Consider the following 23,086-nt stretch of genomic DNA (forward strand, 5'->3'; position numbering starts at 1 on the left):
TTCTGCACTGAGCATTCTAAATTCCATTAGTACTGGTCTACGATACAATCAACTGCATTCAAACATAACAATTCTACTAATATACCTTTGTCTGGCACCTGTGCTTAAAGGTGGGTACACACCCACAGATATACTGTATCTGTCCAATCTATCTGGTTGGAACAAAAACCTGGAAAAGCATGGGAGCAAATGACAATCAATCATCAATCAAATACTGATAAACAGACAGTGGTCATTCCTACAAATTGTTTAAACCCATTTGATCCAACATAATTGTCCAAATAATAGTTTGTCCATTTTCCAGTGTTTGGGAGCAAATTATTGAATTTCACATGCTTCTATTCATTACTAGATATTTCTTCACACCAGTCATATCTGACAGATAAATCTGTAGGTGTGTACCCAGCTTAAAGGTTACTCCCAATTTGAAACTTTTGCAAAGTCTGCTACAAGTACATGACACAACCAGGGCACTGTACCAAACAGTGTGGAACAAAGGATTTCAAATTCAAAGTACAAAGCAATGTACAAAGTTCATATATAATTTTCATTAAACAATACTACTTTGCAAGAAATTATACCAAAAGTTGTTATTACGAAGAGCCATATACTAAATAACACAACAATAATATATATTGCCCCCATTGCAACCTCTGTCTCCTTGCCTGCATTATGAGGGTTGCAGTTTCTAGCAAGATGCAAGCTGCAGAGTGTCAATATCTGGCACTGACATAGGTCAGGCTGGTGGACGGACTATATGCTAATTAATTATATACTGGAGGCTACAGCTTGGTGGGTACTGGCTGGCATGACACACTTACTCCTCCTGGTGGGCACAGGCTAATTGTTATATTGTAGGGGCTACAGCTTGGTGGGTACAGGTTAGTATACTACCCCTCTGGCTCTTCCAGGTAGGCACAGGCTAATTGTTACAGGTCAGTGGCTCAACCTATAACAATCCCCATATAATACAGGGAGCACAACCCTTCCTATGCAATAATGCATTATATAGGAATAACGACACCGCCTCACACTACACAGGCAGCCAGTGTACACCACCAGCGCTGCCAGTGTGCTATGCAGACACCCCCCTCCTCCTCCTCTCCCAGTGACAGGCCCGGCAACTACTACGTCATAGCACAACTCCTAAGCGCTAGATGATGCCCAGCTCACGGCCCGCTCACACCCCGGTACTACTGCTCCTTACCGGGCTCGATGATCGCGCTGACCGGTTTGGCGTAGTTACGGCGGCCGGAGCGGGACGCGCCGAGTAGAACGCGCTGGAGCACAGAACTCCCAGACGCTGCTGCAGCTGCCCAGTCTGTGCGGTGTGCTGCTGCTGCCGCCGCTGCCGGGTCACGGCGGCAAGGGGAGGAGGGTGAGCTGCTGCCATCTGCTGGCAGTGCACAGAGAAGCAGGCTGTCCAGCCTTGGCTTCTTCCACTACATATACATTCTGTCATATGAGGGCGTCAGAAGTGTTTACATGTAATTGTATAATGTCCCAATTGTTACATTTACTGTATATTTAATTGATGTCGAAAAAGTGACGTTTTTTTTCTTTCTGTAAAATTACTGTGTGCTGAGAGGTGTCGTCTAACTGAGACATGCGTATAACTCACACTGGGGCAGATGTATTAAGCCTGGTGAAGAGATAAACTGGAGATAAAGTGGAAGGAGATAACGCACCAGCCAATCAGATCCCAACTGTCATATTTCAAACACAGCTGATTGGCTGGTGCGTTAACTCTTCCAAGTTATCTCCACTTTATCTCCAGTTTATCTCTTTTCCAGGCTTAATACATCTGCCCCAATGTACCAGTCAGAATTAGTTTATTCATTTATTGTCAGGTGTATCAATACAACATGCATCATATACAGGAATTTGTTTCCAATAACTACCGCTCATTTTGACAAACAGAACAATACAATACATATAGCACAATCAGGGGTTAATGAGGGTGAACTGGAGAGAACTGAGGGGCAGATTTATTATAGCGGCGCTAACAGCTCAGAGCGCAGCTCAGAGCCAGCAACAGGGACAGCGCTGTCCCTGCTGTGGGCATAGGGCATCGCCGCCTGCACCTGTTGAAGTCGATAGCGGCGGCGGAATGGTCAGCGATGCTGACCGTTCATAAATCAGGCATGCGCGCACTACAAAATATCGTAGCTGCACTATGCATCCTGCCTCACACCGCCGCGCGATAGACACCCTCTCGGCGGGTGTCTTAGATCAGGGGAAGCGCTATCCCCTGCTTTAGCGCATGGGGATAGCACAGATTCCCCTGATCGCCAGTTAATAAATCTGCCCCTGAGTTCCACCACCTCTAATGGAAGGGGGAACTAGTTCCACCTCCACCACATGCACAGTATTTCCAACAGAAAATACTGTTCCAGCAGCTTTCTTTTCTGTCACACAGCATATGTAGTTTTAAGCTACAATTGACTATTGCTGTGGGCATTATGTGTAAGGGGCAGTACTATTGTGGATTGTGGGCATTGTGTATAAACAACACTACTGTCTTGCATACATGTATACAGACTGAGTACTAGTGTGTAGCGTAACATGAAAAAGTGAGTAAGGACAGGAGCACTACGGGGTAGATTTATTAAGCTCGGTGAAGTGATAAACTGTCTGGTTTTTATCACCGACCAATCAGCTCCTACCTGTCATTTTTCAAACCAAGCCTGTAACTTCATAGGTAGGAGCTGATTGGCCGGTGATAAAAACCAGACAGTTTATCACTTCACTGAGCTTAATAAATCTGCCCCTGTGGTTTAATGAGATTGTGCTACTGTGTGAAATAATTTAAATTGGGGGTACAATTGTATGACCACTGTCCCTTCATAAAGTATGGGAGATAGGGTATAAAATTATAGGGGGGTGCCAAACACCCTGGCACTGGCCCGCCTAATTGGGGGGGGGGGGGGGCGCGATGGCAGAGGAAATGAGTTCCATCACCTCTCCATGACCACTCAGCCAAGAGTACAATACAGTATAATACAGTGTATACTTTCCACGAAATGGGGATGGAGCACTTACTGTATAATTAGATGACTGTGTGGTCAGGGGGGTGCGGGTTGCGCTAGTGAGGAATTGACTAGGATTGCTGCCTGAGGGAAAAAACTGTTCCTGTGCCTAGTAGTTCTTGTAGTCCTTAAGCTGAAGCATGAACAGGTTATTTGCAGGGTGAGATGCATCCTCAATGATCTTGCCTGCTCGTTTCAGCTCCCTGGCATGGTAGTTGTCCTCAACTGCAGGGAGGTTTGTGCCTGTGATTTTCTCCTCTGTTCCCACGATGCGTTGCATTCTACAGTATGTTTATCTTGAGCTGAGGCCGAGCAGAACCAGACAATTATTGAGGAACATAGAACTGATTGGACGATCGCCGTGTAGAAGAGTATGAGAAGCTCCTGTGGCAATTTTGAGCTTCCTTAGCTGACAGAGAAAGTATAGCCTCTGTTGGGCCTTTCCTACAATAGATCCCATCTTAGATCCCTGGCTATCGTGGAGCCCAAGAATTTGATGGAATCAATAACGAGTTCTAGATGAGAGTGATGGGTTTTCTTGAAGTCAACGATCATTTCCACATTTTTTGTTTTGTTTAGCAGTAGATTGTACTTGCTGCACCACAGGAGATCAGCCGCTTGACCTCCATCGTATATGCAGACTTGTCACCTTCTGAGATGATGCCTATCAGCTTGGTGTCATCTGCAAATTTGAGGAGCTTTACTGAGGTGTCCACCGAGGTGCAGTCATTGGTGCAGATAGAAAAGAGGAATGGGGAAAGAATGCACCCCTGCAGAGCACCCGTGTTGGTTGTCCTAGCCTCCGAGATGAATTTCCCCGCCTTGACTTTCTGTACCCTGTCCGTAAGGAAGTTCGACACCCATGAGCATAGCCATGCTGGGACATCCAAGCAGCGCATTTTTGAGTGTAGAAGGTCAGGGATGATAGTGTTGAAGGCTGAACTAAAGTTCATGAAAAGGACCCGCGCATAGCCTCCAGGAAAGTCCAAGTGCTGAATGATAAAGTGTAGGCCAAGGTTCACAGCATCCTCCACTGATTTGTTAGCTCAGTAGGCGAACTGCATAGGGTCTAGGAGGGGGCATACTGTGGCTTTCAGGTAGGACTCCAACGACTATATCACCACCAATGTTAGAGCAACCGGTCGATAATTGTTTACGTCACCAGAGAAGGAAGGTTTCTTTGGCACAGGAATGATAAGTGAGCTCTTGAAGCAGGCTGGGACTATACCGGTAGCGAGTGATCTGTTGAATATTGTAGTCAAGATTGGTGCTAGCTGGACGGCGCAGGGGTATGGGTCACAAGCAGGGCTGCCACCAGAAATAGTAGGGCCCGGGACTGACAAAATAGGCATGGCCCCCTATTGGGTTTCCCATGGGCATTGAAGTAAGTGAGAGAAGAAAGACAAAGAATGGACGGAAATGCTAGAGATAAACAGAAGGAATAGGCAGGAAACAGAAAGGAGAAGCAATCTTAAAAACTTTTAAGATAGCAAGCAAATGGAAAAAATAAGAGGGATAGGGTTACAGAATGTTAAATAGACAGAAAAAATCAGGCAATACCAGGGAGGAGGATTTTAAATACAAAACATTTTGATATATAGTATGTTATAATACGTATTTTCATAAATGTTATTGTTAAGTGTTAGATGTGGAATATGACTAATAAAATAAAAAAAATAAAAAATAAAAATACTGGAAAATGAGACAGAGAGGATGAATATGGCATAGTTTCCTACCCTCCCTGAAATAACAGCAATCTCCCTCTCTCCCTCATTAGTCTACCAATCTCCCTCATGTCACCTGGCTCACATTACACTGTTACATTTTTTGGGAAAAAAGGAATGAGAGATAAAGTACAGATTATTACCTGTTAATAGGCTTTCCTCTACTCCACCATGGCAGCATACTTCTGGGTTTCCGCCCCCTTGGGTAGATATCTGAAAGGAACAAAAAAAGACACTGCCCCCCTATATAAGGGACCGCCCTCCTAGGCTCTGTGTCTTTCATTTTACAAGCTTAACTCATATAATTATTCATATTAAATAACACACTCAACCCTTTAGTTCAGGGCTGGGAAAACGGCTGCCATGGTGGAGTAGAGGAAAGCCTATTAACAGGTAATAATCTGTACTTTCCTCTACCTCCCCATGGCAGCATACTTCTGGGTCTACCCTAGCAGTTTTCTTCACTGGGAGGGCATAGTAATATAATGTAAAAAGGAAAAAGGATACTGGTTTCTTTCACCGTATCTACAGTGTGCTCCAAGTCTTTCTTATGAGTACTACTTCTCTTCTACTCCTCCTTTTTTTTTTTTTTTTTTTTTTAAATTACTGCACTAAGAATTCTTCTTCCTAGTTTTGTATCTTCAGTAGCCGCCACGTCCACCCTATAGTGCTTGGTGAACGTGTGTGACGAGGACCAGCATGCTGCCTTACACACTTCTTCCAGTGACGCCGCCCCTTTTTCTGCCCACGATGCTGCTAGCGCTCTCGTAGAATGAGCTTTTAGCCCCACTGGAGGATCTAATTTCCTAATCTTGTAGGCTTCACATATACATGCCCTTATCCCTCTGGATATCGTCATTTTTGTTGCTCCTAGACCCTTTTTTATCCCTTCTGTAAGCACAAACAGTCTCTTTGACTTCCTCCAGGCCTCTGATCTTTTTAGGTATATTTTTAATGCTCTACTTACATCCAAATTATGCAGCCTTGCCTCTTTGGAGTTTGCTGGGTTCTTACAGAAGGACGGTAATATTATTTCCTGATTCATATGAAACTTTGAAACAACTTTTGGTAAAAAATGCGGGTTTGTCCTTAATACTGCTTTATCTTCGAAGAAGTTGAGGAACGGCTCCTCCGCCCATAGCGCCTGCAACTCCGAGACTCTCCTAGCCGAAGTAATTGCGACAAGGAAGACTACCTTGATGGTGAGCATCTTCAAGGGCACCTCTTCTAACGGCTCAAAGGGTGCCTCCGTCAGCACATTCAGGACCATGTTAAGGTCCCAGGGTGCCAGCGGGTTATGGAACACTGGCCTGATCCTTTTTATTGCCTGCACGAATCTTTGAATATATCTGTTGTCTGCAATTTTCAGATCCAGGATAGCACTTAGTGCCGATATCTGTACTCTCAGAGAGCTCGCTGATAGGTTCTTTTCCAATCCTGTTTGTAGGAACTCCAGAATTGTATTTATTCTTCTCTCATCTTTGCCCCCTGCTCTGCAGAAGTATATATATTTCCTCCATGTCCTGTAATATACACTGGATGTTGAATATTTTCTCGCTTTTAAAAGTGTATTCACCACTTTTTCCGAAAAACCCTTTCTTCTCAATGTCCTGGTTTCAACAACCAGGCCGTTAGCCTCCAGTTTTCTGGCTGCCTTTGATAATACCGGCCCTGCTGTATTAGGTCCTTGTAATCTGGCAGTATCCATGGTTCGTCTATCGCCATTTGAGTTAGTTTTGCAAACCACGCTCTCCTCGGCCAGTATGGTAGAATCGCGATCACCCTGGATTTTTCTCTGCTTATCTTGCTGATTAGCCTGTGAATAACCGGAAATGGTGGGAAGACATATGCTAGTTTCATCTCCCACCTTTCCGTCAGGGCATCTACCTTCCATGATCCTGGTTCCCAGTGCCTGGAAATGTAACAAGGCACCTTCGCATTCTTCTCTGTCGCCATAAGATCTACTTGTGGTAGGCCCCATCTCTTCACAATTGCCTCGAACACCTTTGGTGACAGCTCCCATTCTCCTGGGGCTATCCTGCTCCTGCTTAAGGTGTCGGCTAGCCGATTTTCCTTCCCTGCAATGAATACAGCCTTGAGGTCTACCACATGACTCTCTGCCCATTGTAGTACCTTCGCTGCCTCCATCATCAGGGCTTTGCTCCTCGTTCCCCCCTGTTTGTTCAGGTATGTCACAACAGACTGATTGTCCGATCTTATCACAACCTCCTTGTTGATTAGTAACTTCTGAAATTTTTTGCATGCCATCAGTACAGCCATCATCTCTCTTATATTGGAATGGCTCCGGCTTGCTTCTATATTCCATTCTCCCTGTGCCATCCGTTGTTCGCACACGGCCCCCCAGCCTTGCTTGCTGGCGTCCGTGGTTACTATAATCTGTGTCTGAGTTGCAAACGACTTCCCTTGACTTAGTCTCTCCATGTTGTTCCACCATCTGAGGTTTGCTTTTGCCTCTTTTGATAGAAAGATTTTTTGCCTCTTGTCTTTTTCTTCTCCATTCCATTGTTCTAGGAAGCATCCTTGTAATGCCCGCATGTGGAACCTTGCCCATGGTATAGCCTCTATTGCTGACGACATAAGGCCTAGCACTCGCATACACTCCTCTGTATGACTTATGTTTTCTTTTAACATTTTTCTTACTTCCTTGATCAGCTTCTGACGTCTGTCTTCTGTCAGCTTCACACGCATAGATTGTGTATCTAAAACCATTCCTAAGTATATCACTTTTTGTGCGGGTTCGAGGTGGCTTTTTTGATAATTTATCAACCAGCCGTGCTTTTTTAGATAGTCTAGCACCAGTTTTGTGTGCTGAGCTGACAGAACCTCTGATCTTGCCATAATAAGGAGATCGTCCAGGTATGGCCATATCGACACCCCCTGAATTCTCAAGTTGGCTACCAGCACCACTAATACCTTTGTGAAGGTTCTTGGTGATGTTGATAGGCCGAATGGTAGAGACATGAACTGATAAGTTCTTCCTTTTAGTCTGAATCTCAGGTATTTTTGGTGCCCTAAAAATATCGGAATATGCAGGTAAGCATCCTTTAAGTCTATCGTTGTTAGATAGGCTCCTTTCTCTATGTCCGGAAGAATGCTTCTGATCGATTCCATTTTGAATTTTCTTGTGTGGACAAAAGTGTTCAACCTTCTCAGGTCTAGTATTGTCCTGAAACCCCCTGATGCCTTCTTCACCACAAAAAACCTTGAGTGCCATCCCTGGTTTTCTTGATGTTTTGGTACTCTTTTTACCACACCTTGGTCTATCATGACCTGTAGACTGCTTAATAATGCTGATCTTTCTTCCCCGTTGCTTGGGACAGGTGACTCTTCCAGCCAGTCTCCCGGCAGTTTGGTAAACTCTATTTTGTAGCCTGAAGACACGACTTCTAATACCCACCTGTCCTGGGTTGATTGGCACCAGACTTGTTTGTAATGTATCAGTCTGCCGCCAACCCTCTGTCTGGCGTCATTGTGTCTGACGAAAGGCAAAGCGGCCTTCTCTGCCTCTTTGGCCACGAAAAGTACTTCTATTCCCAAACCAGGGCCTCCTGAAACTACGACCTGGTCTATATGTTTTGGCTTCTTTATAATCTGTTGTAGAGTACCTGAAGTTTTTGTTAAACTGTCCTCTTCTTACCGCCTTATCTTGGGGTAGCCATACGGACTTACCACCCGATATTTTTGTAATTATTTCGTCCAGTTGCTGTCCGAATAGGTATTTGCCCTGGAAGGGAATAGATAGTAATCTATTTTTTGATTGATTATCCGCCGCCCATGGCTTCAGCCAGAGCGCTCTCCTTGTCACTATGTTGTTTGCACTGGATCTTGCTGCCAGCCGTACCCCATCTAGGGAGGCATCGCACAGGAACTCTACCGCCATCTGAATGTTCTGTACCATTTTCATCAGTTCCGTCCTTTTAATTCCATCTAGCATATCCGACTCCAGGTCCTGAACCCATGACCTTAGGACCCTAGACGTAATAGCCATGGCTGATGACGCTTTGATTGCTGCACCAGACGTCACGTGCTGCTTCCTCAGGTTCATTTCTATTTTGCGTTCCATCGAATCCTTAAATACGTTAGCGTCCTCTAACGGCAGTGTTGTCTTTCTTGATATGCGAGCAATCGCTGCGTCCACCTTTGGTGGCTCCTCCCATGTTTTAACCTCTTCAGGGTTAAACGGGTACATTTTTTGTACTCTTATGGGTACAGGTACTTTTTTATCGGGGTGAAGCCATTCTTCCTCCACTATCTCTTTCAGAGGTATTGATAAAGGAAACTGCTTCCCCTTTTTCTTTTTATCTTTGAACAGTAAATCTTGAAGTTTTCCTTCTTCCTGTGTATCCTCAATATTCAGGGATTTATTAATGAGACACAACAGACTTTCTAACAGATCTGGGTTGAAGTCAATTTCTTCTTTCTCTTGAAACACTTCCCCCTCTTCTGCTTCCTCCTCTGGTCTAGCTGCAGGCCCTTCCTCTGGGTCATCTGAATCAGAGAGTACTACTCTTCTCCTTTTTGTAGAAGCCTTAGTACTTTCCTTTTTTGCCATAAACGTGTCAGCTAATGCTGTTTTTAACAGTGAGACCAGCTCCGTCATTTGGGGTAATCCCATCTGTTGTGTCCCCTCACACTTGTTGCATGTAGAACCTGAACATTTCTCAGGTAAAATTCTTTTGCATAATACACACTTTGCTGTATGCAATTTTTTATACTTGGCTTTCCCTTCCGTTTTTTCTTTACTGGGTCCTGCCCTGTATAAGTAAACGCCAAGTCACTAACTGTATGCTCCAACAACAACAAGAAGTATGTTCCACTAATGCTCCAATAATTCCTGGCTTACCCTGCATCCGCAGGCTGCTTCCTGTCCTCTTCCATAATGACACTTTCACAATACGCTGTACTCTAATAGAAAAATTCATACACTTAGTATCATTTCCGTAAGAACAGCCATTGCCCTAGCAGCGCTGCTGCTTCCACAGGGCCTTACCTCGTCTGCTGGTCTCAGAACACGTCTGCAGCAACCTCCACTGTTTGCAGACTAGTTTTAACTCCATGCCCGGCGTGCGTGTATCCCCGTGACGTCAGACGCCACCTCCGCTTCCGGGCGCCGTCTGATGACGCGCCCCATGTACACGCCGCGCTTACCGGCTTCAGCCTGCGGCTTCAGACGCCGCACACCTCGCCGGGCACCTTCTCCCTTGGACGCACTGGGCGGCAGGGAGCTACAGCAGACGGACGTCCCAGACCACACTTGATGGCGGGGGTCCCAGACACGATACGCTAAGTTCACAGCTGCACTGGGCAGAGGAACCAGCCCTCCTGATCTCCGCAGGGTAAGCCATCCATCTACCCATGAAAGGAAAAAAAGACACAGAGCCTAGGAGGGCGGTCCCTTATATAGGGGGGCAGTGTCTTTTTTTGTTCCTTTCAGATATCTACCCAAGGGGGCGGAAACCCAGAAGTATGCTGCCATGGGGAGGTAGAGGAAATACATTTACATTGAATCATCAGTGCCATTTCCCAGCGGTTTATCAAGTACAGTATCTCTTACTAACTGCCTTGGGGCCAGTGGCGTAACTATAGCTCCGCAGCCCCCGCGGTGGCGGGGGGGCGCAGAGAAATTGGGGGCGCCGCCAGGGGGGGGGGGCTGCGGGGCTATAGTTACCCGCAGTCTGCGTCTCGCCCGGCTCTCTGTCGGGACCTTCCTGACGTCACGGTCCCGGCCGGCTCCTGCTGCAATGAAAACTGACAATTAGAAAATGGCTGCCCCCATACTGCAGACAGTTTTCTGTCTGCAGTATGGGGGCAGCCATTTTCTAAGAGTCCGTTTTCATTGTAGCAGCAGGAGCCGGCCGGGACCGTGACGTCAGGAAGGTCCCGACAGAGAACCGGGCGAGACGCAGACCGCGGGTAAGAAGAGGGGGGCAGGTTAGGTGCGGCGGGGGGGGGCGCCCCCCCACGTGCGGCGAGGGGGGCGCTAAATAGTTAGTTACGCCCCTGCTTGGGGCTCACCTACATTTGGATAGAAGTCATTTTAAATTACACACCCACGCTTCTAGGTGCCACATTCACAATCTCTTTTAACAATCTCTCCATATATGGAACTAGACACACCCTTTGGGTGGAGTATGACAAGCCCCCTCTATGGGGGTGAATAGGAGAGAGGAGGAATAAGGGGAGACCATACCTCCCAACTCTCTATGCGGCCGTAGCGGGACCTTTACGTGCGGCTGAGCCACGCGCCCTCGAAATTGGTGAGGGGGCATGGCCTCGCACAAGTGGTGCAATTTAAAGGCCCTACCCCCTCACCAATTTAGGCCATTTTGCAGCTGCTGCCCCTCTGCCTGCGGGAATAGATGCTGTGCGCAGACTTCCAACTGTCCCCCGCCACGGGACACTGCTGGCCCCGGAGGGACGCAGGAACATCCCCAAAAAATGGGATGTTCCTGCAGAAAGCAGGACAGTTGGGAGGTATGGGAGACAGGAGATAGAGAATGACAGGGCTGCCATCAGAAATTGTGGGGTCCACTAGTGATAAAACAGCCCCGAAATGGGGGCATGGAGAAAACTGCATTTGCGCTGTATGCACCTCTGGAGGGTGGTACTGAGCTACAGGATACAAGTTGGAAAGCAGGACAAAAGCTCCCTTCCGAGGAGCAGGAAGAAAGAGGAGCCAGCAGCAACCGGCAGGTGATGCCTGCACTCCCCTGGAGCTGGTCAGCATCATCGGTCGGGGGAAGTGCCCCCCGCCTGTGGATCTAGTTAGCGGCAGACAGCGGATGGCGCCCGCACCCCCCCTGGAGCTGGTGAGTGGCAACCGGCATCTCCCCTGTGGATCTGATCAGCGGCAATTGGCAGGTGGTGCCCGCAGCCCCGCCCCCCTTCCCCCAGAGCTGCCTTAGGCACCTAGATGCATTGCACCGAACCTGGGTATGAGCATGGAAAATATGCATAATATATACTACATCACACAGAAATACACACACACACACACACTATATAAATAGCTCTGGTTAAAAGGGTCTACTCCCGCCTCACACACTTTCTTAACGCTGACACCCTATTAGACGGGTGCTGGATGACGCTCTGACAGGGGGGATCCCGACAGTCAGTATCCCAGCATCAGGATCCCGACTGCTGCTGCTCCAACAGGGGGGATCCCGACTCACAGGGGCTATTCTCCCTTGCGGGGGTCCACGACCCCCCATAGAGGGAGAATAGAACCTGTGACAAGCATAGCAAGCCACCGAGCCTGCAGTGTGGGGAGCACACAGAGCCCGCAAGGGGCTTCTTTGCGTTTGCCCCTCCGTCGGAGCATCGGCAGCCGAGATTCCGACGTCGGGATACTGACCGTCGGCCTACCCCCTGTCGGAGCCCCATACCACACCCCTATTAGACCCACTTCAGTCAGGCTTTCGCTCCCAGCACTCCACAGACAGCACTGACTAAAGTGGTGAATGATCTGGTAGCTGCTAAGTCTAAAGGCCATTACTCACTATTTATTCTTCTAATCTTTCTGCTCCATTTGACACTGTTGATCATACTCTTCTCATACAAACTGCACTCCCTAGGTCTCAATGATACAGCCCTTTCCTGGTTCTCATCTTAGCGATCTGATCGCTCTTTCAGTGTTCGCTTCTCGGATTCTACCTCCTCTTCACTACTGTCAGTTGGAGTTCTGCAAGGCTCAATTTGAGGTCCTCTGCTTTTCTCAATCTATACCTCATTTCTTGACAAACTAATCAGCTCTTTTGGATTCAGTATCACTTGTACGCGGACGATACTCAAATCTATCTATCAACCCCTGAGTTGTCACCAGTGGTCTTGGGCCGAGTCTCTGAATGTCTCTCTGCCATCTCATCTTGGATGTCTTCTCTCCACCTCAAACACAATATTTTCAAAATGGGATTACTTATTTTCCCACCAGACAAGAACAGTTACCATCCTGATATCTCCATAACTGTTGACAACTCGACAATCTACCCTACCCCACAAACTTATTGCCTAGGGGTCATCCTCGACTCTGAACCTTTGTTCCCCATATTCAATCTGTCTCCAAATCATGTTACATGCATCTAAAAAACATATCCAAAATATGTCCCTATCTCACACAAGACTACTAAATCTCTTATCCATGCATTCATTATATCCCACATTTATTATTGCAATAGTCTCCTAACTGGTCTTCCCAAGAACAGACTCTCACCACTGCATATATTTTAAATGCTGCTGATTTTCCTAGCAAGTCGCACATCGTCTGCTGATCAGCTGGTCTGCTGATCTGCTCTGCCAGTCCCTCCATTGGTTGCCTGTATTTTACGTATTCAATATAAAACTTACATATAAAGCTATTAACCATACTGCACCAGCATATATCTCTTTACTTATCACAAAATATCTCCTACTGTATCTCGACCACTCCGCTCTGCACAAGATCTGCATCTCTCTTCTGCATGGATCACTAGCTCCCATTCACTTTCTCAGGTCCCAGGACTTTTATCGAGCTGCTCCCACCCTATGGAATAACATTCCACGTATAATAAGACTCTCCACTAGCCCACTGAGGCAATTATGTATTATATAGCTTCCCTTCTGGACTTGCAACTTGGTGGGACTGCTATGCTATTACTGGTGCCTGTCCTTGTGTTTCCCTCCTATGTACTTATAGATTGTAAGCTTGCAGCAGGGCCCTCTTACCTCCAAGTCTGTATGTTGTTACCCAGTCTGTTTTAACACTGTCTACAATTGTAAAACGCAACGGAATATGCTGCGCTATATAAGAAACTGTAAATAAATAAATAATAAATAAAAGTGGAAGCACACACTTGCAACTTACTGCAGAGGAACTAAATGTCAAAGGGTTAATCTGTTCTGATAGTTAGGCTTGTGCAGCAGCATGCAGTGGGGGGAGGGCTTAGCACAGTGCAGGGGAAGAGTTCCTTGCTTCATAGCACGAGCAGGAACAGAAAGTAGAAGGAGGGGTGTGGAGATCCAGCCTGTGCAGAGATTCAGGCTGTGACTGAGGCAGCGCAGAAACCTTTCTTCCTGCCTGTGCTTTTGAGAGGGAGGGAGCGCTGCGATAGACAGGACATCAGCTGCTGGTCTGGGGCTTCCGGCTGCTGGCGCTGCTGCCACAGTGTGACAGGTGAAGCTGCAACTACAATACACAGCAGCAGATGTTGAGCAGTTAGCGTTGGCCCTGCACTTGGGCACCATTTTTGTTGGGGGCCCGGGAGTCAAGTACCCCCCAGATCACCCCTGATGGCGGCCCTGGTCACAGGGTCAACAGTAATTCGGTCGACAGTCAATAGGTCGACCTTTTCAATGACAACAATTTGCTTGTGTTGACCTTTGACCATGTTGACCTAAGGTATGTCGACCTTATCCATGTGTTGACCTATGGCCTGTCTACTAATAGTGGTCAACCTATTGACTGTCGACCATATTACTGTCGCCCTGCCGACCGTATCCCCCAATCACATCTGAATAAAGGCCATGCTTGCTGTACCGGTAGTTTTTTGGGATCATTGGATAGGATTATCAGGGCAAGGGAGACTCTACTGCAGGGGTGGGCAATAAGCGGTCCTCCAGGTGTTGATGAACTACACATCCCAGCATGCCTTGCCTTAGTTTTGCTATTTGCGGAAACTTATGCAAGACATGCTGTGATGTGTAGTTCTTTAAAAGCTGGAGGGCCGCTTGTTGCCCACCCCTGCTCTACTGCAACATATTTCATGTCCTCATATCTGGTCAGACTCCTATGGGGGCAATAAATGGGTTTTCTTTTCCTGGGTAAAGTGTTTTGTTAGTTTCCTGGTGGGCACGCATGATTTGTTTTGTGGGCAGTGGTGGACTTCCCATTAGGCACATACCTATGGATGACGCTTTTGGAGGGGCAGCACTTTGCTGCTTGTTTAACTCTACCGTACCATATACAGCCTTGAGTGGAGTGTAAAGGTGTAGGACATGCACAGACTGCCCCTGTAAGTGGTCCTATTTAGTAATTATGTATACACAATTAACAAAATTCAATGTTATAGTGTATAGTTTTGTTTTAATTACGAGGGCTTATTAAAAAAAAAAAAAGGCAGAAAGGGGCAGTATTACTGTTAACTAGGGGTGTCCTGATTTCTAAATCCACCCCTGACAAACACTAGTGTTCATACACAGGTTATAAATATATTACCATTAGCTATTACATACAAAAAAAGTATTTTGGTTGTTCTGTATTTTATTACCTTATTTCAAAACGAGCACCCCTTCCACAAACAGACAAATGCAAACATATTTAATAAATATTTGTTTAGGCTGCCAATTTATTGTATTATAAAGAGGAGTTTCCATCAACCATTCATTTTTTATCTATTTTAACACATAATTCTTTACTTCAGGAGGTTCCTTATTAGGGTCCCCACCACGTTCCAAGTACAAGTTGTTGTAAGGATATTGCTTGGGAGCCTGTAAACAAAACAAAAAGGGATTAAAAAAAAAGAGTGGTCTCAGCACATGAATACATATTCATTATAATTAATAACGGCATCTTATAATGACCCTGATCCTTGTTCACTCGCAAAGGCTAATTCGCTCTTTAATGGACAAAACTATGTGCACTGCATATGTACATTTGGGTGGGGTTTGTACTTTAAACGGTTATCTATATTGCAGTGTAAAAATAAAGCAGCCAGTATTTACCCTGTACAGAAACAAAATAACATCCAAACCTAATTCTCTGCACATGTTACATCAGCCCCACCTGCAGGGCACATGGTTTTGTCCATTAGGGAGAGAATTGCTTTTGCGAGTGAACCAGAATCAGGCCAATAGTGTAGCAATTTCCGTTGTCCTTTATGTATAGTAGAATATGAATTATATTGTTACATAACAGAATCATTATGTTATTACATAATATATTCAGCATATTTTAGAAGTATTCCATAGAAAAGACAGCCACCATAAAGGAAAAAATTAACCATTTATATGCAGAGGTGCAAGTTCATCCCAGTGGATTGGAGAAAGGCCTAAATTTGGTGCCCCCTCTCCTTGTGACAATAGTTGGTGGGTCAGGGTTATACCCCTTACACACGGCGCAAGTTCAGCAACACTGAATTACTCAGCACACAGTACTGCACCAGCGCTGTGCGATCTGTCACTTCATTTGTAAGCGATCTAGTCAGGTCGTTTAGGAATGGGGATTAAATCGCCCTGTGTGTATGCCCCACTAGACTCACAAGGTTCATCCATGTGCAGCATGAATCAACATTCACCGGTCCAGCAGCAATGAGGGGTACACTCTTGCTTGCTGCAGTGCAGGCTGAGCAGTACCAAGCAAGAACCAACCTTTTCCCCTACTGAAGGTGTTAGCAGGGTTCCTGTGACAGAGCCAGTTAACTCTGCAGTAGCATTGGTTGCGCCGTAGATTTCCACTGGAAGAGCTGCAGCCATACTTGGAACCCATTGTGAACTAGCAGGTGCCCCTTTAAGGCTTGGAGCCTGGAGGCAGGCGTCTCCATTGTTTCTAGGGGTTACGCCCCTGTTTCTATGCAATACTGTTATTTAAACTATATTTACTAAATATATATATTTTTTTTAGGCGGTCTGTGTTACATTATAAATACATGTCATTACATACTGGAGCAGATGTAATTGGTTTAGATTTCTCACGGACATAATTGTTGTTCTAGATCCTTTATTGAACACAGCAAGTATGTGACTTCCTAAAAAGGTCACAGTGGATTTTTAAATGAAGTTAGTTTAAAACTAGGCATACAGGGAAATATTAATTAGACATCTTTTATAACACTGATAGCGCTGTCTTACTTTGGCAAGCAACAAAAAAAAAAAAACAGACACACAGCACTGGTCCCTTGGATGGTAATCCCAGATGGCCATATCATTTACACAAGGACTGAACCTAGCAGGAGTGACCTAATGTTTGGAAGAATGTACAACCAATAAGTGGTAAGAACTGCTGGATCCTGTGGATCCAAGCTGAATTAAGCCATTCTTTCAGGTAATACATTCCCTCTTTCATATCGCACCAGGGATCACCAACCCGACACCTGCACTTTCACAAACCCGGGTCGCCCATTACAAAAACGGTGACCCGCATTTATCCCTTTTTAAAATCCACATCAAATTGCCAGGTTGGTCGACCCGGATTATACGGTTTGGTGCTTTCACACTGCACCTTGAACTGGGTCAATACTTCACAAACCCAGCAATTATGTAGGTCCGAGGTGCAGTGTGCAATAGCATTCTTTCTCCAATAGGACTCAAGGCGCTTAACAGATAGAATAAATGAAATACAGTATAGAAACAAAAAGCTTTTCATAAACAATACTTAAGGGAATGAAGGAAATGCTTGTGTAAACAGGAAAGTCTTGAGTGTGTTTTTGAAGCATTCTAGAGTGGGGGACTCTCAAACTGTGTGAGGAAGGGAGTTCCATAAAGTCAGAGTATGAGACATGTAGAATGAAACTTTGTTAATGGAGGCTGTATAGCTAGGTCTGCAATTTTTCAACCCCATATTAGCACAAGTAACACAACAGTTTCTCCAACACAAGAATATATGGACAAATCTTTATGTAGAATGTTCGTGCCAGTAATGTGGCATTATATGGTAATGCCAAGTCATATTAAACTGTTTGGAAGCATGACTGAAGGTTTAGTCAATATGAGCGAATTCAACTGATCACAGACTGGGATATTAGAACACAACATCTACAATACTGAATCACACACACACACACACACACACATTACAAACTATCAAGTAGATTCAATACATACAATAGCCGGATAAATTGGATATAATTCTCCAATATAGAACATGAAGAGCATTGCCGCGATGAACCCAACCACTGCTTTACACATGGTATTAAATGGCACAGGGGTCGGTGATGTGTCAACCCGTGTCCGGATAAACTTATCAATGTCCCAATGCATCTAGAATAAAAACAGACAAAAAACAGTAAGTTGCACAGTTTTTCAGAGCAATAGAATATAATTATTCTGAAGCAAGAGGGTGCTTTAAAGCATACTTGTCACTAACATGCAGTGTCACTGGTTTAAGCAACATTCAAAAGCATGAACCTAAATCTATTTTACTCCACATATTACTCCACAAAACTGCTGCCTCCTACACAGTGGCCCTTATTCAGATCTGATTGCAGTACAAATTTGTTCTCAAAATGGGCAAAACCATGTGCACTGCAGGTGGGGCAGATGTAACGTGCAGAGAGAGTTACATTTGGGTGGGGGGTGCTGAAACTAAAATCTAAATTGCAGTGTAAAAATAAAGCAGCCAGTATTTACCCTACACAGAAACCAAATAACTCACACAAATCTAACTCTCTCTGCACATGTTACATCTACAGTACCCCACCTGCAGTGCACATGGTTTTTGAGAAGAAGTTTGTACTGTGATCAGATCTGAAAAAGGGCCAGTGTGAGGACAACGAGTACACTGTGAGACTGATTTAGCCAGCAGTAAAAAAAAATAAAAAAAGTCGAAGAATGAACGAGTGGAAAAGCTGCCCATAGCCAACAATCAGGATCTACCAATCATTTTATAAAATGCACTTAATAAATGCTACCACAAAGCTGAATGGTTGTCATGGGCAACTTCCCCACATTTTCCATTGCTTGGTATATCAATTGTTTACTCTCTCACAATGCTGTCAATGATGTAAATGAAGGTTTGCAGTACGGTAGTAGTCAGACAGATCTAGCCTCTGAGCTTTCCTACTTACATATACAGTAGTTCCACTATAAGCTAGACATGTAATAGTTAATAGATCCCTTTGCCAGATATAATGGATTTGTGTTACCACAGCTATTGTTTGTGAACAGTAAGGAAATCAAGTTTAAACCATGACTAAGAGCAGTCTCTATCTCCTTTATTTATTAAGTAAAAAACTTTCCCCACTGACTCTTGAGTGGTCTCCAATAAAGGAAGTGCTATGGAGAGCCACCAAATTCACTGATGTTTCCAAAGCAAAACATATTGCCTTCACACCCCCGCCCCCAAATCCGGACAATACTACTAGTCCTCACCGGTTCTCCAAAATTTCTCCGATGGACAGGATAGTCCCATGAGTACCAGGGGTCCCTTTCTTCCTGGGACTTTTCAGGGAGCATTGGATAATCTCCATACCTAGGAAATAATACCCAAGGAAGCTCAGAATGTAATTCATGTATGATATATGCACTTTATAAGACACATTTCTAAGAATATATTATTTTTTCTTTCATCATGGTCTTAAGTCACATGTTTTTGATTTTCAATAATAAAATCAAGGACATGCAAAAATATAAAAAATAAGACATTGTGCATCAAACAGACAATAACTTCTACTGAGTTTAGCAAATTGTAAACACTATCCTATTAGAGGTGGCGATTGCCTGCCGCTAAACGGTCCAGCTTGGGCTACCCAATTAGCACAGAATCCCTCAGCCCAGTGGTTCCCAACCCTGGTCCTCAAGTACCCGCAACAGTGCATGTTTTCCAGGTCACCCGGCAGGTGCACTCATTATTCAGGCACGTTTGGAAAGATCCACAGGAGGAGCTAATTATAGCACTTGTGATTCTGTGTGGATACCTACAAAACATGCACTGTTGGGGGTACTTGAGGACCAGGGTTGGGAACCACTGCCTTAGCCCTATAGCACTGGGACCTGCAATAACACATGGGATCAAGGACTTATCTCCAATTACATGTGTTTTCATTCAATCGCCTGTTCATTTTCGGTGAATAAAAACAGCCTTTATTGGCTACCACGATAATGACCATCGGTCATTTATTGCGATATCCGGCTGTTTTTATCTGCTGAAGCGGTATTGGATATAATAGGATATACCCTAAGGTCTCCAACAAAATCTATACAGTCCAATCAGGCAGAGAAGCTTGCACTCTATGACTTTCAAGTGCGGCATCAAAATGTGAATTATGGCTCATTTACATGTAAAATATGCATCAGTTTGCATAAGTTTAGTGCAAATCAAAATATACCTGTTTTACAGTATTAAACAGATATTATAGTATAATGGGAAAAAAAAATGTCTTCTTTACTACTGACAATTTACTTTTCCTGAAAATAGAAAAAAAAGACAAAAAGTTTTGTTTTTTTTTAGTAAGAAAGGTTAGGAGTGCAGACTCAGTGGGGGCAATTCTATTGCAACATAACTTCAGCAGACACATTGCAAACAGCTACACACTGAGGATACAGTTAGCAAATAAAATAATTACTCTATGGGGGGATTTAATTGTGGATGAACCCATTCCACCGGCCATATATGCGTGGAAGTTGCTACATTTTACTACAGCAGGATCTCAGTAAAAAGTGTTCACTACCCCATAGGGTAGCAAGTACTTTTGAGCGATGGCAATTCGGGTTGCAAACTGCAGGACAAAAGGTGCACGTCATACTGCCCTTGCTGCAACGCTTAAACTCTTAAATAAACTTAAACTTTATTTAAAAATAAAAAAAAATGAAGCAATATGGTGAAGCCCTTTGTGGCAAGTGGCTAGCAGTCCACATACAAGGAATCTTACCCCATTCCATCATCTGGGTACGGCTTGTAGTCCTCTGGGAGGATATTATATTTCTTAGCTGCAGCTATTCGTTCCTCCTCTGTTTTGGGATAAGGTCCAGGCAAAAGGTCTTTCGGAAGGTCAGAGGCTATATTAAAATATTAATAAGAAAAAATAATGCATCAATTAATGTACTAATTAGTATTGCTTTGTATTTAGGTGCAACGAATAAATATCCATTACATACCCATACAATAATATACCTATATTTGGGCCTGTAATACAAATGACCTTTTTATAGAAGTACAAAAAAGGAATGTGTATAGAATATATACCTACTTTGTATAGCCACTGTGTCTAGATGCTTTTAGGTAATGTGGTTAATGCTAATGCAAACTTTCTAACATTACCCGACTAGAGGATGGATGGTCACTTTATCTGCTCTCTTGGTTTCAGGATAACATGTTTCACAATGCGGTCCTGGTAGACGAAATGCCCATAAACACTGGGCCACTGAGCTGAAAGAATTTCAGTTTAACCGTTTGAGCTGCTTTCAGTTCGAAAGCCGCCCAGTGCGTATGGGCAAGCGATGAGCACCGATGCGCACTCCTGCATCATCGCTGGCGACTAACATTCATCTGCTGGTTTTTCTGCTATGGAAAAGCCGTTTACAGCGATGAAAATCAGCACTGAAATAACATCTATAATTTTCAGAATATAAAATTATACAGAGCAGCTGATTAGTTGCCATACCACTGGCTCACTTCTCCTCCCTTATCACTGCTTTTCATACATCTGCCCCACTGTTAGCTCCTTCTGGCAAGCCACATCATTAGCAAACTATCTAATCAATGCCCCTTTAATACACCTTCGTGAACATGTCTGGTGTAGTAGCATTTTGCTTGCATGGGGTGCCCAATCACTTTCGTCTGCATAGTGTACAAGTCTGAAGCAAGGATGTGTATTTACTTTGCGTGGTGTAGTTAATGAGGCTTAACATAATATTTATTTAAACCTGGACCTGAAGTACACTGGTAAAATGCAGGCTTGATGTTAGCAACACAACCTGTGTAATTGATAAAGGCATAGTAGTATGGTAAGCCTGTTTAACTTATAACCACAGACACACATAAATTAAGTCAGTCCTAGAAGCACAAATATCCGGACCTCTTGATGACTAACTGCAACCCTGCAAATATAATGTAGGTAAATACAGTTGCACCATTGCGAACGGTCATGTACAGTGTGAAGGTGACACTTGGACAGCCCATTATCAACATGTCTTCCACAGCTTCACTGCTCCCTGCCAACGCACGTCACCCACCTGCTCTCACGCTGCAGCCCTGCAGCACCCCACCGGTGCCGGCCCTGCGCCCAGCGAGCGCTGCAAGGGCAGTCCTGCGGGTCAATGCAGCCAGCAAGCTGGCCCTAAGCGCCGCCATGACTGCCAGGTCTAGGTCCCCACTGCGTCGGCGCTTCGGTTCGGTACGTCTGCGTGAGGGCAAGGTCTGCCGCCCACATGAAGTATGGTGGCCACGTAGGGAAAACTTCATCATCTGTGATTTTGCGTTTTAACTAGTGCTTATGAGCAGGGCTTGGTTTTTTTTTTCTATAGTAACAGAAAGCTGGCAACAGCTGTTCAAATGCAGCGAGGATGTAACTGTATGAGCATTGCTCGCCGCTTAAGGGAAATGTGCAGGAACACAAGGTTACGAATTAGCTTTGATCAGCATCCTAATGCAGGGGTCCTCAAACTATTTTGCTCTGGGACCCCATCAGACAATAAAATTAATTACAGCCTCAGGACCCCAGTTACTGCAGAAGGTCATCACATCACATGTGTTCAGCAGAAAGCACATACATGGCAACATTGTGGACGCACCAAATGATGGGAGGAGTCTAAAATAACAGACATTTCAACTGATTTTTCAGACTCCTTGAATCATTGACTGACATTACAAAAGTCATCAGCCTGATGGTCAGCAACATGTAGTCGTGACCCCATGCTGAGAAGGTCTGGACCCACTTTGGGGTCAGGACCCACAGTTTGAGAACCACTGTCCTAATGTAATTACATACTTTTATGGTACTTCCTCATCTTTGCCGCCACCTCTCACGATTCACGTAATGGCTAACATAACTGTCGTAAGCGGTGGACGCAAAGATGAGGAAATACCCTTTTTTGTAAATTGTCAATGCTTTCTTTAAGACCAGAGTAATGTGGGATACACACACCCTCAACAGCATTGAACAGGGGATCTCGGCAGAATGAGCCTGACTTCACAAGCAGTCGGGTTCTTTCTGCCGAGAACGACCGGGAATTGACAAGCTCCTGGCCGCAGCTCGCCGATTCCCCGCCGCTTCTTGCGGCCACGCCCCTTAACCCGTGGCAGGCGGGACATTGAATCCCGCCTGGTGCCTGCAAAATCTCGATTGAGCAGACCAGAGAAAGGAACAGGGTCACGGCTGTCGGGCCAGCCCTACAGACGTGACCTAACATTGAATACCCCCCTAGATCTCTTAGAATTTAAACACGGATTGCTCCGTGTGTAGGCACCCCAGCGATGGCGATGTACGGTCCTACATGCAGTATAAATCTAGTCACTAGTATTAAAGTGCTGAGTGATCTGTTCTAAACAGTATCATTCAGCATGGAGGCTCAGTCACTCCGTGTGTATGGGGCTTAAAGCAGGGCCGGCAACAGAAATCATGGGGCCCCATAAACTATTATCTCTGCCCCCCCCATCAAACATCATCAATCCCTTCCCATGCTGGA

At 45.0% G+C, this 23,086-nt stretch overlaps 2 protein-coding genes across 6 annotated transcripts in view; both read right to left on the reverse strand.

Annotated features, from left to right (window-relative positions):
• Nucleotides 1-1,380, reverse strand: part of SEC31B (SEC31 homolog B, COPII component) — a 104,680-nt gene extending 103,300 nt beyond the window's left edge. For 3 of the 5 annotated variants that reach the window (XM_083148492.1, XM_083148493.1, XM_083148491.1), the window contains exon 1: nucleotides 1,208-1,380. The gene's annotated coding sequence lies outside the window, so the exon portion shown is untranslated. Of the gene's footprint in view, nucleotides 1-85; nucleotides 170-1,207 lie in introns of all 5 variants that reach the window. The other 2 variants (XM_083148495.1, XM_083148494.1) reach the window with 2 other exon arrangements.
• A 13,608-nt stretch (nucleotides 1,381-14,988) lies between these two features.
• NDUFB8 (NADH:ubiquinone oxidoreductase subunit B8) lies at nucleotides 14,989-21,828 on the reverse strand. Its single transcript, XM_083148496.1, has 5 exons — nucleotides 21,635-21,828; nucleotides 20,332-20,458; nucleotides 18,833-18,932; nucleotides 17,567-17,722; nucleotides 14,989-15,235 (listed from the first exon to the last, which is right to left on the reverse strand). The coding sequence occupies exons 1-5, from the start codon at nucleotides 21,750-21,752 to the stop codon at nucleotides 15,140-15,142; spliced, it is 597 nt and encodes a 198-aa protein (XP_083004622.1). The 5' UTR covers nucleotides 21,753-21,828; the 3' UTR covers nucleotides 14,989-15,139.
• Between the last annotated feature and the right edge of the window lie 1,258 nt (nucleotides 21,829-23,086).

This window comes from Crinia signifera, chromosome 6 (assembly GCF_055691185.1).
Source record: "Crinia signifera chromosome 6, ASM5569118v1, whole genome shotgun sequence".
Lineage (NCBI taxonomy): Eukaryota > Metazoa > Chordata > Amphibia > Anura > Myobatrachidae > Crinia > Crinia signifera.